General features: G+C 36.4%; 1 protein-coding gene across 3 annotated transcripts in view; it reads right to left on the bottom strand.

The window, feature by feature from the left end:
- Positions 1 to 18,712: 18,712 nt before the first annotated feature.
- The window catches only part of crim1.L (cysteine rich transmembrane BMP regulator 1 (chordin-like) L homeolog), a 496,227-nt gene continuing 495,812 nt past the window's right edge, over positions 18,713 to 19,127 (bottom strand). Inside the window, exon 17 of one of the 3 annotated variants that reach the window (XM_041562044.1) lies at positions 18,713 to 18,982. In XM_041562044.1, the coding sequence (XP_041417978.1) occupies positions 18,827 to 18,982 (156 nt within the window). In that variant the 3' untranslated portion in view covers positions 18,713 to 18,826. Of the gene's footprint in view, positions 19,004 to 19,127 lie in introns of all 3 variants that reach the window. The other 2 variants (XM_018261588.2, NM_001170446.1) reach the window with 2 other exon arrangements.

Raw genomic sequence — 19,127 nt, 5'->3', positions numbered from 1 at the left:
AAAAATCAAAAATCTATATCCATATTTAGCAAGGATTTTTTTTATCTAGAGCCACATGCATTTTTGGGACTTTGGGACAGCCTGTATTTTCTTTGGCCAGATAACTCACTCAATTTTTTTCATACCCATGCCATAACTGTAATTTTTATCTGTTTCCTCTGGGGTTTAAAAAAAATCCTGCAGTTTAGTTCCTAGCTAATAAAACAAAACAGTCCCATGAAGACTGTAATATAAAATGTAAATCCTTCCCAATTTTGTGTTTTATGATCCCCAGATGCATCAACCGGTCCAGTTGCAGTGATGCTGAGAAATGTCATCAACCTATACTTGTAGATGACACAGTTCACAAAGCCCAGAATATTTTTGTCCCTTATTAATTTTATTTGTAGCCTGTAGAACAGGTGATCCAAAGGATTCTATTATTTAAAAAGAAACATATGGGAATGGGACATTGGAAAAGGTTTTGTGGACAGATGAGGACCAATACAGAACTTCTTGACCAAATCAAAAGCAATATTTGTGGTGCAAATCTAACACTGCCCACATCTTTAAAAATATACCTATAGGGGCCAATTTACAAAAATTCTGAGTTACTTTTTTTTCACGAATCATATTTTTCTCTAAAAATTCATGTTTTTTTATTTCTATAAAACCCTAAAAATTTGATATATATTAAATGTAAAAACCACAAAAACTCTAATACAAAATGTCACCAAGTAAAAGAAGTTGAGGTCCCATAGAAGTCAATGGGAGCTGCTCTGATCCTATTGGACCTTCTTCTTAACCATTTAGACTTTTAGAGCTTTTTAGATTTTTTTTGATAGTGATTGTCGTTGTCCTACACTTTTTTATATTCGGATCTTTAGATAACTTTCATGGCATTCGAGGTTTTTTTGAGATTTTTTTTTTCAGTTTAATCGTAGTTAAACCTAATACCACTCAAATTTGGCCTTTAATAAATGAACCTCATAGAGTGTAAAATGTGCATACTATGACATGATAAAATATAAAATGAATGTCCTACAATGTCCCAGTCAAAGAGCAGATCCCAGTCCACACTGACATTTCAGGCTGTAGAATTTGTTATTCAGTAAATTGAGAGACTTGTTCTAGGGTCTGAATACTTTTGTAAGGCATTGTATTTCCCAAACCCCTTCTTTTATGTCTGTTAATTCAAATGATTATCAAGCTATGCATGTTCGGGTGATCGAAGAGTTGTCTTGTAGCTGGTCAGAGTGTCTGGACATGATATGTGACAGCATAATGATAGTTGCAATCTTAAACTTTCACATCTAAACCCCTCAATGACAAAAATCTTCACTCCATTGTTTAGGGCAGTGATCGACAACTAGTGGCTTAAGAGCAACATGTTGTTCACCAACCTCTTGGATGTTGCTCCCAGTGGCCTCAAAGCAGATGCTTATTTTTTAATTCCTTGGAGGCAAGTTTTGGTTGAAGAAAAACCAGGTGTACTGCCTAACAGAACCTGTAGGCTGCCAGTCTACATAGGGACTGTCTTGTCACATGTATGTGGTGTTGGAGCAGCAGTTCCATGCAGTATTTACATGTGAGAGATGTCGGTGGGTTTTCATCTTGGAATCTGAACTGCAGACTCTAACGGGTGAACTTGCAGCACTGAGAGCAGCGGCAAACGAGGGGGAGGAAAGGAGGCTCGCAGATCAAACACTGGCAGGGGCTAGTGCAGTGGGGGAAGGAGAAGGGGCAGTGGAGGCTAATGAGGGAGGAAGGTTTGTGACAGTCAGGAGGGGAAGTAGGGGACAGAAGGGTAGGGGGGCTGGTCCACAGCTTGTCCAAAACAGCAAATTTGCCGTTTTGGCTGAAGATGCTGGGGAGGAAAATTCTGAACTGGCGTGTATGGAGCAGACTGACTCTCAGAGCACCCTGGGAGGCAGTGGTTCTAATACGGGTGGTGGGGGAAGTGCAAGGAAGGAAAGGCAGGTTTTAGTTATTGGGGATTCAATTATTAGAAAGGTGGATAGGGTAATCTGACTTAAGGCAGAGGGGCTGGGGAAGACCCAGTGGTCTTGGTACACAATGACAAAGTTAGAGGAGGTGGTGAAGTCCTCAAGAACAATTTTAAAAAACTAGGTGTAAAGTTGAGGGCGAGGACTTCCAAGATAATTTTCTCAGAGATATTACCTGAGCCACGAGCAACGCTAAAGAGACAGTGGGAGCGTAGGGAGATTAATGCGTGGCTGAGAGATTGGTGTAGGGAGGAGGGTTTTTGGAGAACTGGGCAGATTTCTCAGTTGGCTACAGGCTCTTTGCTAGGTATGGGCTGCACCTCAATGATGATGGTGCAGCTGTTTTGGGAGAGAAGATGGCTAAAGGGTTGGAGGAGATTTTAAATTAGGCATGGGGGCAGGGTTCAGTAAAAGATTCAGTGGAAAACAGGTTAGATGCGATAGTGGGCAAAGAAAGGGAAAATGGGGGAGAAGATTTGGCTGGGGGAACTGTTAAGGATAGGGATAGGGAGGAACACATGTCATATGTTCAATATGGTACCAGTATTAAATGCATGTTTGCAAATGCAAGGAGTCTGACTAGTAAAATGGGAGAGCTGGAGGGAAAATATGATGTGATTGGTGTGGCCGAAACATGGCTGAATGAGTCACATGACTGGGCAGTTAATATCAGTGGCTATACTTTGTTTCGGAGGAACAAAGGCAATAGAAAAGGAGGAGGGGTATGTCTGTTTGTTAGGCAGGATTTAAAAGCTTATATAAAGGAGGAGGTTATGTTAGAAAATGAGGGGGCAGAAGTCTTATGGGTGGAGTTCTTCACCAATTGTAAAGAGTCCAGCAAATTAATTGTAGGTGTATGCTATAGACCCCCTAATGTAAGTGACGAGGAGGAGGCTAAGCTCCTGTTGCAAATAGAAAAGGCTGCTAGTATGGGCAAAGTAATGATAATGGTGGATTTTTATTACCCAGATATTGACTGAAGCAACAGTACTAATTAGTTAATGAGAACAAGTTTATAAACTTCTTGCATGACAATTTTATGGCACAGGAAAAAATGCTATTCTGGATCTAGTGATCTCAAATGACTCAGAACTTATAGCAAATGTGCAAGTCATTGAACCCCTGGGTAATAATGACCATAATGTTATATCATTAGGGGGCTGATTCACTAAATTCGAGTGAAGGATTCGAAGTAAAAAAAGTTCGAATTTCGAAGTATTTTTTGGGCTACTTCGACCATCGAATGGGCTACTTCGACGTTCGACTATTCGACCATTCGATAGTCAAAGTACTGTCTCTTTAAAAAAAACTTCGACCCCCTACTTCGGCAGCTAAAAGCTACCGAAGTCAATGTTAGCCTATGGGGAAGGTCCCCATAGGCTTGCCTGACTTTTTTTGATCGAAGGATATTCCTTCGATCGTTGGATTTATATCCATCGAAGGATTTAATCGCTCGATCGAAGGAATAATCCTTCGATCGTACGATCGTAGCATTTGCGCTAAATTATTCGACCCATAGTGAATCAGCCCCTTAATGTCTGGTGCAAAAAACAAATATATACTGGGGCAACAAAAACCATGAATTTTGGAAAAGCTAATTTTAGTGCCTTGAGGGCTGCCCTACAGAGCATTGATTGGGGCATTAAGTTTTCAACTAAAAACACAGAACAGAAATGGTTGTCATTTAAAATGATATTAAATCATTACTGTTCTCAATTTATTCCCTTAAGGAGTAAATGTAGAAGTTCTAAGAATCATCCTATGTGGCTTAATACAGAAGTAAGAAGTTAATGGGAAAGAAGAGAAAGGCATTTAAAAACTACAAATCTGTTGGGACAGAAGCTGCATTTAATGAATAAAAACACTGTAATAAATGTTGTAAATCAGCAATCCCGAAGGCAAAATAAGGAAAGGAAGAGTTAATTGCGGTGGAGGTGAAAACTAACCCTTAAAAATTTTCAAATATATTAATAATAAAAAGATGCAGGATGAGAGTGTTGCTCCATTAAATAACGGTACCAGTATGGTTGTAACAGATACAGAAAAGGCAAATGTGCTAGTATCATCAGTATATACAATAGAGGAGTCTGAGTTCCCAGGCTCACTTTATAGCTGAAATAATGGCTCAGCTCAATCTAGTCAGTGGCTGACTCAGGATATGATTCATAAAGCTTTAATAAAAATTAATGTAAACAAGGCTCCAGGGCCTGAGGGCATACACCCCTGGGTTCTAAGAGAGCTTAGTTCAGTTAGTTCAGTTTTAGATCAGCCCTTATTTCTGATTTTCTCAGATTCACTTTCATCTGGTATGGTGCTTATGGATTGGAGAAAAGCTGATGTTATTCCAATATTTAAAAAGGGACTACGATCTCAGCCTGGCAATTATAGGCAAGTAAGTTTGACTGTGGTGGGTAAATTATTTGAAGGCTTGTTAAGGGATCACATTCAAAATTTTGTCCTAATGGCCTAATGCCAATTGTCAATGGCATTATGAGCAGCATGGCTTTATGAAGGATAGGTCATGTCATACAAATTAGATTGCTTTTTATGATGAGGTAAGTAAGATGCTGGACAGTGGGGGGGGGGGGCAGTAGATGTGATCTATTTGGATTTTGCCAAGGCGTTTGATACTGTGCCCCACAAACGACTGTCTGTTGGGCTTAATGAAGTCGTTTGCACATGGATAGGAAACTGGCTACAGGATTGGGTACAGAGGGTGTTTGTTAATTATACATTCTCTACTTGGAGTAAGGTTCTTAGCGTGGTCCCTCAGGGCTCGGTATTGGGTCCACTTTTATTTAACTTGTTCATTAATGACTTAGGGGAAGGTATTGTTAGTAATATATCAGTGTTTGCAGTTGAGACAAAATTATCCAGCCCAATTAATTCCATCCAGGATGTGGCATCCTTGCAACATGATCTTGACAAACTGGCAATCTGAGCAGCTAAGTGGCAAATGAGATTCAATGCTGATAAATGTAAAGTCATGCACCTGGGATGTAAGAATATCCAAGCCACTTATACCCTTAATGGGACTGCACTAGGCAAATCCATTATGGAAAAGGACCTTGGAGTCCTTGTAGATGATAAACTTGGCTGTAGCAAGCAATACCAGTCAGCAGCAACAAGGGCAAATAAGGTCTTGAGCTGTAGTAAAAGGGGCATCGAGTCACCGGAGGAGGGGGTCATTCTTGCACTGTATAGAGCACTTGTAAGGCCCCATCTAGAATATGCCGTACAGTTTTGGTCTCCATCACTCAAACAGGACATTATTGTATTAGAGAGAAGGGCAACTAAGCTGGTAAAAGGTATGGAAAATCTTAGCTATGAGGAAAGACTGGCCAAATTGGGGATGTTCATGCTGGAGAAGAGGCGCTTAAGGGGTGATATGATAACTATGTATAAATATATAAGGGGATCATATAATAATCTCTCTAATGCTTTATTTACCAGTAGGTCTTTCCAGCTGACACAAGGTCACCCATTCCGATTAGAAGAAAAGAGGTTCCACCTAAATATTCGGAAGGGGTTTTTTACAGTGAGAGCTGTGAAGATATGGAATTCTCTCCCTGAATCAGTTGTACATGCTGATACATTAGATAGCTTTAAAAAGGGGTTGGATGGCAAGTGAGGGAATACAGGGTTATGGGAGATAGCTCATAGTACAAGTTGATCCAGGGACTAGCCCGGAAGGAATTTTTCCCCATCTGAGGCAAATTGGAGAGGCTTCAGATGGGTTTTTTTGCCTTCCTCTGGATCAACTAGCAGTAAGGCAGATAAAAAAAAACTAAAAGGTTGAACTTGATGGACGTGTGTCTTTTTTCAACCTTACTTACTATGTTACTAAGTAGCCAATCACAACCCCTATTTGGTACACACAAAAAAACTTTTTTCATTCTTGTGCTGCTCCCCAACTCTTTTAACATTTGAATTTGGCTCACAAATAAAAAATGGTTGGGGACCCCGGGTTTAGGGTATCAGTACTGATATCTGCCTGATCCTGCTTTAGGCTGCCCCCCCCACATGGGACTGAATCAAGAGCACTTTCTAGCAGAGATGTAGAAAGCATTCATAGCAGATAGTATTTCTAGTGAAAATAATGTTTTTTTTTCATGGCAAAACTTTGGGCCTGGGTTGATTTAATCTGAGAGTAGTGGCCTGGTGGGAGCTTGCAAACAGAAACAAGATCTTTAACTTTCAAAAAAGACCACCAGGGAATGGTCATGATTAGCCCAGAATGAATTGAGCTCTGCTTGCAGATGCTTCATGTTTGTAATTTCTTTTAAAACTAAAATCAGCCAAGTATTAGTGTCAGATGATTTACACTAAAGACATACAAAGCAAAGTATTACACACATATTAGCTGCTTCTCACAAATGCTTTATATAACAGATGTAAATATTGACTCCGACTTTGTTGCCACCAACACAAGTTTTGATGCATTTCCCTAATTATCTCTTGTTGCTTTAAGTACCACAAATGAGCCTAAGGTTTGTGGGTGAGATAATATGCTCATGGCTCTGGGTTCATTCAGAGTTCTAGAGAAGAATGAAACATTATTAATAGACATCTGTACCACGAATATCAAGGGAACTGAGAAAAATGACAACAACACAGAATTATTACATTTAATGAGGTTGAATAGGATGAGCTCAGTGTGTTCAGGGAAGCTATCAGGAAGCATTATATTTTGTTCTAAAACTCATTTGTAACTATTCTAATATTAATAAATTACACTAATCTCTCTGCTGCTTTTGCCAAGACTGTAAAAAGAGCATAGCCGGTAAAATAAAAACGATTACATAGAGTACAAATTGATAACTGGATGATAGAACCTTAAGTTTAAAAAAAATTTTAATTTGCTCTAATGGCTGTTCAGTTTCTAACATTCGTTGTGTGCTGATATTTTTTTATTGTGGATGTCAAGTACTCCAGGGCTATTTTGGTTGCCTTTATCTTTCAGCTTCCGCTGACATAGATTTAACATCTTGCATTCAAGTACCCCCTCTGAGATCCACATTGTTTCCTTACACATCTTCTGCTCTACAAATATTGTCCATCAAAATCATTTCAGAGCTTCTTGTATCAGACTGGCTATACACATGCAGATAATGGCTGTGGCCACATTTATTCTTGAGCTAAAGAAGCTTTTTTAGCCATTGTAATGGGCAACAAAGACAAAATCTCCAACAGGTATTTGATGGGGCTCAGTAAGATGTCAATTAGGATGGCTGGAAAATCCTTTCATACAAAAACAACACTGAGCTATAGATATGGTCTTCTTTTGATGTGTCTGCATGAACTCCTCCCCCCATGCAATCCTATTCTTGTTCCAATAAAATTATTTCATACAAAAAAACTACACTGAGCTGTAGATATGGTCTTCTTTTGATATGTTTCTTGTTTATCCCCCATGTAGTCCTATTCTTATTACAAAAAAAAATCCTTTCATACAAAAACTACAAGCTGAAGATATGTTTTTTTTTTCATGTCTGCATGAACCCCCATGTAATCCTATTCTTGTTCTAGGGCCAACAATTGGATTGGCCCAATTTGGTACATTATTTGGTAGTGGTCACTTGGGCAAATATCTGTTCATCTGATCACCTCGTAGAAGGCTCTGCCTATGTGTGGTCAACTTAATTTTATAAAATAAGTATATTTGTATACACAGTATGCCAAAAACATGTACAGTCAAAGTCGATTTGTCCCTGACTTAAATTGCATATGTTCCTTGAATGGTGATCACTGGAAGAAAGTAGGAAGAAGAATATCAAGCATTCAGAGATGGCTGCCATCAACCCTTTCCTTTAAATTGCATTAAAAGGAAAACAGTTCAGGATTGGGTGTAATTTGAGTGGAAAGCCTCTGGGGGGAGGGGAGGTTATATAGATGATTTTTTTCCTTTTAGTATTGTTATAACTAAGCATGGCTGCTATTTGGAGGAATGGCACCAGTGAACAAATAAAAAATAATCTACAGAAATCTACAGACTGACTATGGTTTAATATGACATGGCCTACAACACGGCTCACCATATGCCATCAGCCACTTAAATAGAGTGACATAGTGACCCATTGACTACAAAGGTATATATAATGGTTGCTCCATCTATACACTGCAATTTTTGCTCAGAAAAAAAAAATGTGCAATGTAAATAAATCAGGAAGAAAATGTAAGACTGGGTTGAACATCTTTGAATTTTTTATTGTGCTGCAATGAGCCAAATTACAAGAAACCGCTTTACATTTTAAACAAGCAAATTGCAAATCTGCAGATAAATTCCCAGTGCTATGTAAGATCATATTTTATTTCTTCAGGAAATGAAATGTGTTTTCTTGTTGTTTCTTCTTCTTCGTCTTTTTTTTGTTTTAACAAGAGCACAACAGGAACCAGAGTAAAAGTGTGTTGTGGGTACAGCACAAAGCAGAGAATGGCATTTGCAAAAGAATGTTAAAAGTAAAATAAAAAAATCATTCCCCTATTACACGACTTGCCTAATGAAATACACAAAATATAGGATTTACATAGGTTTATTATGAGGAATGAATAATATTTCACTTGACAGAACTGAAATGGCAAAAAAAAGTCACATATAATGACAAAAAAATGCAATTACACAAGAGTTTTTACCCACTGTCAATGAAGGTGCTTGAAATCTCTATCGATATCTATGTCTTTTTAATTTCTGTAATAAAGTGGGTTTTTATTCAATCCAAACAAAAAGAATGTTATTATGTTTACATTTAGGATCAAAGGGATTTTTTCAGATTAATAAATTATGTTGAAACAATAAATTATATTTTTAATTTTTTTAAAAAAGATTTTTAGCAAGCAACATTCAAATATTTATAACAATACTTGAAGGCCCTTTTACAAAAAAAAATTTTTTTAGAATGATTCTTTCACATTAGGTATGTTGGGTATCTGTGTTGGCAAACCCTGATAATATGTGATCAGAAGAAAAAGTTCTGTGTTTTGAAATAGAGAGAAAAATATTTATACTTCAACACACAAACCTAACTTTATTGGTAAACTCCAAAACATTGTCATTAACAATCTACTACACATCATGCTTACTTTGAATGATCTGAAGAGTGATTTTATATGGAGGGAAACTATAAAATGACCACATGTTCAATTTAAATTTGTAGTATGTTGAAAAAGATCTATAGCGTAGGCCAGTTTAATAATGAAGACCGTCAATTGGAGGTTTAATCAAGCAGAAAATGAGCCTAACTACTTATGGGCTTATCACTTTAGTGGACAATCACTTCTACTCCAAGTATAGATTTCTTTCCATGCACGAGTGAAATTTAAAATAAAAAAACACACCCCAATGAAAAATATGCCCTCCTTATTAATGGTATTTACCCTTCTCTAAAACATTTCTTAAAGGTGGTCTAAAGTCTCAATCTAACAGCCCCCATACTGCCACTAGTTCTCTCCCTGATCTTGCTGAATAGTATGTTGGCATTGATGGGATTGGTAGTCCAGCAGCATTTGAACAATAGTGTTTAGTTTTAGAGAAAGTTATGGGAACTCAGAAAGATCATTTATTCTCTGCATATTTGCCTTCATAGATATGAGAGGCAGCTGGTAGAAATGATTAATTTTCCAGGCCAACGTGAAGCAAATCTCCTTCCCTTATCCATATAAAGTACATAGATGGAAGGGCCTCTGTAAAACAGTATTTTCTGGTTCAGCGTTGGTCATTACTTTCTTTGAGTCTTCCATTGTCCAGTGACATATCGTATGCCCAGGACTGCGCCTCAGCACACCAGTATTATAAATGAACCCCACTATGTGCATCTTCTGTTCAATTGCACTGAACATCTGAACATTCCATTTGGATAGGCTGGGAAAATGTGGAGGTGCAACTTTGCAACTACATCGTATGTGGCACCCAAAACATTTTATAAGGCTATTTTTCCATCCATTTTGCATCAAAGTATAATGAAAGACATTACACTGAGGCTTTCTGATCTTAAAATATAATGTTAGATAATAACTTGCCATGAAAGAATAAACTATCAGTTACATACAATGTGAAGCAACTGCTATCAAGGGCTGGATGGTTTTCATATTCGAGAACAAGCTAAGCAAAATGCATTTTTACAGGAATTTATATATTCGATTCTGACAATATTAAAGTAACAGGATTTATTTGGACATTTTACAATATAATCCAGCAGTAGAAACCTATACACTTCTAGATAATTCCAGGTGGAACACTTTATAGAAATATTTCAATTTACTGTAAGAGAATAAGGCTGTTTAGACATGTTAAAGTATACATACTTTTTTTTTTAGGAGAATCCTATATGTTATATACTACCCATAATTGGATTAGAACTTAACCTATACACGGGGCCCTGAACTTGCCCCTGTGCAAAAGAGACATCCTAGAATGGCAATGCTCCTCATTCCTGTCCATGGCTTTCTGACAGCAATCACCAATCAGAAGCATGAGCAGATTGGGTTCAAATACATAGGAAGTCAGCTCCATGTAGAGTAAGTGAAGCAGTGAAACATGGCAGCTGAGAACCCTGTTGCCATTTTGATCCAGGTATAGGGGAGGGGTATAATTAAATTAAAGACTTACTTCTCCTATATTTCAATTTCTGTTTTTTGCAATTCATTAATTATGCAAAACATGACCTCCCATGACACATCTATGAAACTATATGTCTTGGTTTAATAATTCCAAGAATGCATTTCAAGCAGTGTGCATTAGCTGTTATTCTTTCTTACTGTTAGGTTTGTAGCAGCTGGCTGAGAAACATGAATTACTGATTGGTTGATGTAGATCATTGTGTAGGTGCTAATTTGTCCAGTGTTGGTAAATGTGAGTATCTCTTTAGACAAAAATTGGCATCCAACTTTTTCCTGTAGGTTACAGTTCACCTTACATACTTACGAAAAGACCAAAGCTGCAGAGAGATGACAATAGACATGTAGCCAGAGCACTTCATTTATGAAAATGAAAATGGGCAAATTTAATGAAAATATAATAGGTTCTTTATACAGCAATGTATCCATCTAGCCTGTTATTTTTTAAACCTTATTTTAACATTATTTACACAAAATAAGCTAATAAGTGCAAACAATAATCTTAGTGTTTGTTTATTTGTGAAATGATGTTAGTTGGATCTTCATGAATATCTAGTCACCATGTATTTTTTTATTAGACATTTAGGGGGCTATTTATTAAAGGTTGAGTTGTTTTTCTTTTGAAGAATTTTAGTTTTTCTAGGGTAGTTTTGCTAAAATCGAAAATCTTTCTACAAAAAATAAAACGCAATTTTTTGAGATTTATTTTGCCCGAAGCTGCTAAAAGGCCGAATTTGAAAATACTCCAGCTAAAACCTGTTGAGCTCATGTAGAAGTCAATGGTGGAGGTCACTTTACACTGGTTTGTGCTCTAAAACTCAATGTTTGAGGTATTCAAGCTTTTTAAGCCTATAAACTCGATAATTTCGAGGTATTCAAGTTTTTCCCCAGAATCAATCGAGTTTTTTACATTTTAATTTTTTCATAAATAAGCAAACATTCGAGTTGTGAGTTTATTTGCGATAGAAAAAAAACTCACAAACTTGACCTTTGATAAATAACCCCCTTAAATGTGTTTTGCAAAGACATGAAACAGCTGTAATCAATTCATCTGGTTGTATCATATTATAAATCAATGAACGCAAAACATATATTGATCTTAGGAAATGCTTATTTTACCTGCTCATGTTCCCACATATTCATATTACACACTGTTACGATTTTTTTGTTGTTTTTCATTTTTTAAACTTGTGTTGATGATCAATTCTTTTGAAAGTAACAGAAGGGTAGTTGTGGTGGCTGAGATTCTATCTTAACTAATTGAACATTGATTCAGAGAAGCCTGCAAGCAAGCAATATGAACAAGGACATACCGTCTGAAAAATGTATGTAAAGCAATGCTTTTTATTAGTAGTAGTTAACAGCAAAATTATTTTGCCAGGTCTCAGATGAGGTGCCAGTCTAAAGCAATCCACCTATCTGGGCAGTAGCAGTATGGCATGTTGTTGGAGGATGATATTTGTGTGACAACAACACACTACAGGTATAGGACCTGTTATCCAGAATGCTCGGGACCTGGGGTTTTCCGGATAATGGATCTTTCCGTAATTTGGGTCTTCATGCCTTAAGTGTACTAGAAATTTATTTAAACATTAAATAACCCCAATAGGCTGGTTTTTCTTTCAATAAGGATTAATTATATCTTAGTTGGGATCAAGTACAAGCTACTGTTTTATTATTACAGAGAAAAAGGAAATAATTTTTAAAAATTTGGATTATTTGGATAAAATGGAGTCTATAGGAGACAGCCATTCCGTAATTCGGAGCTTTCTGGATATCAGGTTTCCAGATAAGGGATTCTATACCTGTACTAGCAAGTAAGAAAGGACTGCCAATCTACCTACAGTATGTATCTGCAACTGAATGGCTAATTACAACATCATTTATGATGTGGATGGAGCACTTGGGACACTTTACTGCTAATGACAATGTGTGGGAAATCAGGGTCAAACAGCAAATAGAATTCTGCAAAACCAACAACCTGCCTATTTCAAACACCTTTTTCTCAGCAGCACAAGCATTACCGAAACTTTACCCATTGGACAAAAAAAAATTAAAACATCTGTGTAGGTCATCAACTGAGATGCTTCAAAACATTGTGAATAAAGCCCAGAGTCAACCGTAGTAAAGTTCACCTGCTATCAGTACGCAAAATGAAATTACAGCTAAAAAGCTAGTAATAAGTCATAAGTCATAAGTGTACCAAAGTCTTATCTTGAAAATAAAATCACTGAAATAAAAGATTTTAGTTGTTCTGAAAACGAATATTAACAAGAGGACATCCATTTATGAGAAGTCATCAAGAAAGTTGTATTCAGGAAAGTAAACAGCTCCTGTAAAAGCTAAACTCCACTTCCAAAAGTGATCAAATATAGACAACTAAGAATTATACATAATGAATTACCCAAGAGGTTCTAAAAGCAGAGGAGAAATTTACAGGTATTCCCTGTGTGCCAAGGAGACGAGTCAGAAAATGTCATCCTTCATTGGAATACTTAAACATGCTCAATGAATAATATTAACTGGTCCTAAAAAGATCAAGAAAATGTGAAAAGCATGCTGTTTATTCTATAAGGTGGATCCTAAATGTGTCCCTTAAAATCAGAAACTGTGAGTGATGACTGAAGAATAGTGATGGGCGAATTTCCCGCAAAACGGACGAAAAATGCATGAAGCGTGAATTTTGCATTGAAGTCAATGGCCAGCCATCTTTCACTGGCAAATTTTTGTGGCAAATCTGCAAATTTCATGCCTGGCTAATAAATTCACCCTTCATTACTGAAGTATTCAAAGCAGACGTTGACGGTACATATTCATCTGTGGGCGTCATTAAGAATTGTGGGAATCTCATAACACTTATATATGAAAAAGGAGCAACCTAAACAGAACTAGGACAGCGAATCAGAACAGATTGATACAGACCAAATCATCCAAAAAAATCAGGACTGCATAAAAAAAATCAAGGTGCAAGAATTGGTGGAAGACTCCTCAACAGCCCTTGCTATGGTGATGATATCAAATCACTGCCGACGTGTGAAAATCAACCCAAGAGGCAAGACATGACTGTCTGCAGAAAGAACACATTTTAGAATATCTATCAGAGCTTAACTTGAAGTCACTGTCCAATATTACACAGGTCTCCTTACTGACCATCAATTAGTTGATTTATCCTTGCTTGCTGAATCCTTGCTTCCAAAGTGTATGGCAAGTGTATAATAAAGAAAGATACTACGATGTCAGTATCAATGTAGCCATTGATAGAAGTTTACAGAGCTGATTTATCAATGTTTAAATTTAAAATTTTGCCACAATTACATTTTTTTTGCACTGAATCTCACAAATTCGAATTATACTTTCAAAAACTCAAATGGTTGGTATTTATTAAGCACAAAATCTTTAAAAAAACTTGAATGCAAAACGTTGGCATTTACAAGCTTGCAAGTTTATGTAGAAGTCAAAAGGAGTCAGTTGGAGTTGATTTGATGCATTCTTTTTTTTAAGTTTTAGTCAATCGAGTTTTTTAAATTAGAATGTTTACATAAATAAGCAAACATTCAAGTTTGTACTCCCATTATTAAAAATAAAATCAAAATTAAATTTTGATAAAAATAGTTTCAGTCCAAAATTTGGTATTTGGAACCCAATTCTAACCTATTTTTCAACACAGGTTTTTTTTTATTGTATTCCAATTATTTTTATTCAACATGTTCCTCAAATCCTGTACATGGGATTTTGTGTTGGCCCCTCAAGCTGTAAGTTTATTTTCCCTCTGTGGAGTAGAATGGAATTCATTTGCGATGTGGACTTGGAGCCCCTTTGTATCGCAGAAATCTTTAATGGCCAGGACTCACATAAACAATTTTTCGTACACAACAGGGATGAATAGTGATTAGCCTTTGCTATGATCATAAGTCCTTACATGAAGTGCTTTCATTTTTGCACGCCATAACTCAACTAGAACTGAACCTTTCTTTTGTTTCTACTACAGTCCAAAAGGTTGTCATTTATGAATAAAACTTTATGCTTTTACAATAATTTTTATTAAATATGACAAGGGCAATTCCATTCACTTGACCACTCTTGAGCGATAAATAAATACTATTATCGTGTTTTGCAAAACAAGTCCCTTTCGCTATGCTTTGCACATGCCAATGCTTAATATCAATATGGCACTTCCTTTAGTTAAAAATGCAGTTTCTTAGAATGCTAAATAAAATAATTTCTATAGAATGAAGCCTTCAGATTACAACAAAATGTGTATCATGAATTAAGTCAGCAATTATTGTAGGTTACATACATTCAGTAGATCACTGTGAAAGTTACGGTGCTGGAGTGCTGTATTAAAGTACTTTGTGCAGGAAGTTAGCAAGTTGGCTGCATATTATAAGTTGACCAAATGAAAGCCAATAGCAAACAGGACAGGAAACTGCAATAATCCAACAAGGGTAACAATGATAGATTGCTTCCATGTTCTGTCAATAATTGATGCTTGATCTGTGTCTTATGGGATGAGGCAGATATCCATAATAACACATGCACTCATGTGAGCTACAAACCTACTGTCAACAACTGGAGGAGATCTGTGTGTTCTCTCTCCATGTGTGCCATTGACCTTATTTAGTGCCTTAAGGCAAACAACAAAGGCGATAAGGTATTAAGGGTTTATTCCTAAAATTATATAGTTAAAATATTATGATGAAATACACCTGAGAAAAAAGACACAGCCCCCCCCAAAGCATTTTGTGATATTACACTATAGAATAAACCAAGCATTCATTGCTGTTGTATGTATCAAAGATGCTTTGAATGGCCTACTGAATTCTCTGCAGCACTGGACGCCATTCAGCAACTGTTTATAAGGCGTTGTATTAACTTGCCGACATTTTCATGAACTACAAACCAAACAAAGGCAAACATGGCAACGATAGATTTGAACTGAAACAGAAAGAAAGCTCAGTTCTACCAGCACATGGAATCTGCTAGTATTATACATCCAGTTTGATCGATGTCTTAATATGACATTGACACACGTCTTATTCAGGAAAAACAATATAAAATGAAAATTGGTTGACATCAAAAGGATGCTAAGCTTAAAATAACACAGGGTTGATCGTGTTTACCAAATTTCGAAAGTTGCTCCTGTGGCTGATTTAATTGACCTTGTCAGCCATGCTTGACTCACCATGATATCAAACCAGACATTGCTTCCACTATGTCACCCCTCAACATTGGGTTCTTGAAAGGGATTTATGAGACAGAAGAGATTTAATATGAGATAATGATTATGGGAAGGAGAAACAGACACACAATTAAATAAGGCAAGGTAGAACTTGCAAGCAGTCAACAACACCATTAATAGGAGCTGTTCAATGTAAATATTATCATAAAGTGATTGCTTAAAATTTCCAATGGACAAATACTGGGGGAAATTTTACAAACAAAAAGATTTGGTATCCCTTTCATTAACAGAAATATCTGTAATACTTGTCCCCTCTTAGCATGTCCCCTTACACAATCTAATTATTGAACAAAACCTGCTTCATTGACCTGCTTGTAACATGACACATGATTTGTAGATATGATTTGCTATCCCCAGCTTCTGTAGTAGAATAAAGGGGCAATAATAATTACATAATGAGCTCTTAAAAACATATTACAGCTTTGCTTAGAAATCATATTAGCTGGCAAAAGCAACTGCGACCCAGTTCTAGATTTTAGGACACTTGAATAAAATATTTATTTGTATGTTTGAGAATATAACTCAAAAATAAAACTATCTTTGATTTACATTTGAACTGGATCCTCAAAGAATGTTTGCCTCCATCCTTTACAGGCATCCGTGCTGATGCTATAGGTGCCAAATTGCTCCATTTCAGTTACCCACAGCAACCAGTTCTTTACGTTTTATAACTTGTAGTGAATCAATCAAAACTATTTGTTGATTGCTTCCTATGGGCAACGACACTGGTGAAATTAAAGGACAAGGCTGGTCAAGACTGTTCACATGGGCAGTTGAGTAACATTGAAAATGTTACTATACTGCTCATTTGAAAGGTCCTGGAGCGCCAACAAGGGATCCCTGGGAAATCAATGAAGATCGCACTTCAAGAAAATTTTCCCAGGCCATTACATTTTTTTACAGAAAAGAAACACCAGCCTGGGGTAAAAAATAGACAGTTCTATTTACTGTGGGTAGCTAACAAGCATCTACCATCAATTTTTGTGAATAGCATCTATTTTAGTGAATAAGCCCCATCATCCTTAGAAAATGTATTTACCTTAACATGTATGGGACTAACATGACTAAATAATAATTGTCCTGTTTATTTTTTTTTTCCTTCCAAGATTCTTGTGTAGGAAAACACAAGACATCAGCCTGTTCCATGAGTCAAGCAAAAACAAAAAAAAAAAAAAATTAAATATTCCTCCCCCACTCAGTTTAGCAATTGCTGAAGTCACTGGGGTAGTCATCTTCACGCACCCTCCGCTCTAGACCCACATCGTTTCACGCACACATGAACCAAGGCAAAACATACAATGCAAATTAACTGTAGGTAGACTAAGAAATGTCTGCTTCCTTCTCTGACAAGCTGTTGAGCTCTTGATATGGAATGCTGGTTTTTAATGTTTCCATTGTGGGTAAAATTTCTCTTTCTTGGATAAAAATACATTCAACAAGAAAAAAAAAACAAACAAAATTATATATATATATATATATATATATATATATATATATATATATATATATATATATATATATATATATATATATATATATACACACACAGACACAAATACTTTTTGTTTTTTTTAGCATAATATACATTTACATAAATATTCCTATAATTATATGGTTTAAAGACGCGTAATCTCCTTTTTGACTTTTTTCTTATTTATTTATTTTTTTTAGCTCAGCTCAGAAAAAAAGGTGCTTGAATACTACAAATTTAAGCGGCTCCCTATCAGGGTAGCAGTTTTTTAATCTGCGCAACCAGTAAATGGAAAAAATATCAACCAAAAGAACAATAATGAACAAAACAGGAAAACATATGGGTCTCCACTGTCTCCTTTTCATTGAAGCATCAGCTTTCTCCAGCAAGCTAACCATGGTGACAGTGTCAGACATGTTGAACCTCTGCGTTTCATGCGAGCTAGCCTATCCGGTAGCAAAGAAGTTAACAGAATTATTGTTCTTTCTGGGTAGCGCAATAAAAAAAAAATAACAAAAGATCACGCACACACACACTCACAAAAAAGAAAGAAATACATATTCAACAATACCGCCATTATAAGAAAGCCTGTTGAACAGTAAGGTGATGATTTAAACATTTTCTACTTTAAATACTGCTCTCAGGGAAAAAAAAAATAAAAATCCAGTGCTCAGATATAGATATATATTCATATATGAAAAAAAAACTAAGCCCTCTGTATTTTTGCCTGAATCCAACAAGGACTGACCAATCAGCATTGAAGAAAAAAAAATCCAAATAAAAAGAAAAAAAAAAGCAGCACATTGTATATCATTCCAGAACCTTAACCAACATTCTCTGCTATTGCTATTTGTTTGCAGATGGTTATCACTAATGATATTATTTGCATTCTAAATGAAGATAGATCAGCTATGGATTTGGTAGCTTCTTTGCTAATTGATAAGTTGTAACAAGAGCTGTATGATCACACAGGAATTTGATTCCTCTTTCTGTGATGTATTCAGGATCGGAGATGCAGGAGAAGCCATTGTCTGTGATTCAGAAGCATTACGGGATTTGCATGGATGAGCCCATTTGACCAGCCTCTCTGAACCAATTTATTCACCCCAAACTTCTCCAATTTTATCATGTTTCGTCACTGCTTTCGCGACCTCTCCTTTGTCGAATCCCCCAATTTTCTCCCCAGCAACCGAAAAAAAAAGAAAAAATGTTTCTACAGCTATGTTACAAGCATATATGCATCAGCCAGTTCTCCATACTTTGGTTCTAAGAAAACACTTGGTCAGCTATTACAAAGGGAAAGTGGGAATGTTTGTTTTGGCACGTTGCATGAGACAGAGTTTGTCTCAATAAGGTCTCGATTGTACATGTCACACATCCAATATAATCCAATAAGCAAGTGCATGGTTCTATGTTTTTTAATAGCAGAATTTTGTCTTTCTCCAAACCTATCATCTTTTATTTCCCCCTTTTTTTCAGTTTAAAGGGAAATCCTTGTAACAGTCGCATGGGTACTCCTCACACAGTTTGGTAAAAATTATCTGCCTGGAGGTTATTTTGTTTTTGCATACTGTAGAATCCGCTGTATCTTGAGTCCGGGTCTGCCATTCTCAACATTCTCTGGGAGCTGTCCACTTGAACCATGGTTCCTTTTTTGCAGTCCACATACACAAGCTGATTGTTCAGACAGGTCGGCTGTTTGAAATATAAGTGTAGAAAATTTTAGTAAAAATTTGAGCATAAGGATCAATCTTTTTTGAATTGCAGGAATTACAGGGGAAAAATATCCCCCTTTTTAACATAAGCACTATTAGGTGGG

Source organism: Xenopus laevis, chromosome 5L, assembly GCF_017654675.1.
Source record: "Xenopus laevis strain J_2021 chromosome 5L, Xenopus_laevis_v10.1, whole genome shotgun sequence".
Classification (NCBI taxonomy): domain Eukaryota; kingdom Metazoa; phylum Chordata; class Amphibia; order Anura; family Pipidae; genus Xenopus; species Xenopus laevis.
The sequence above is the reverse complement of the archived record's forward strand: the minus strand, read 5'-3'. Positions and strand labels throughout refer to the sequence as shown.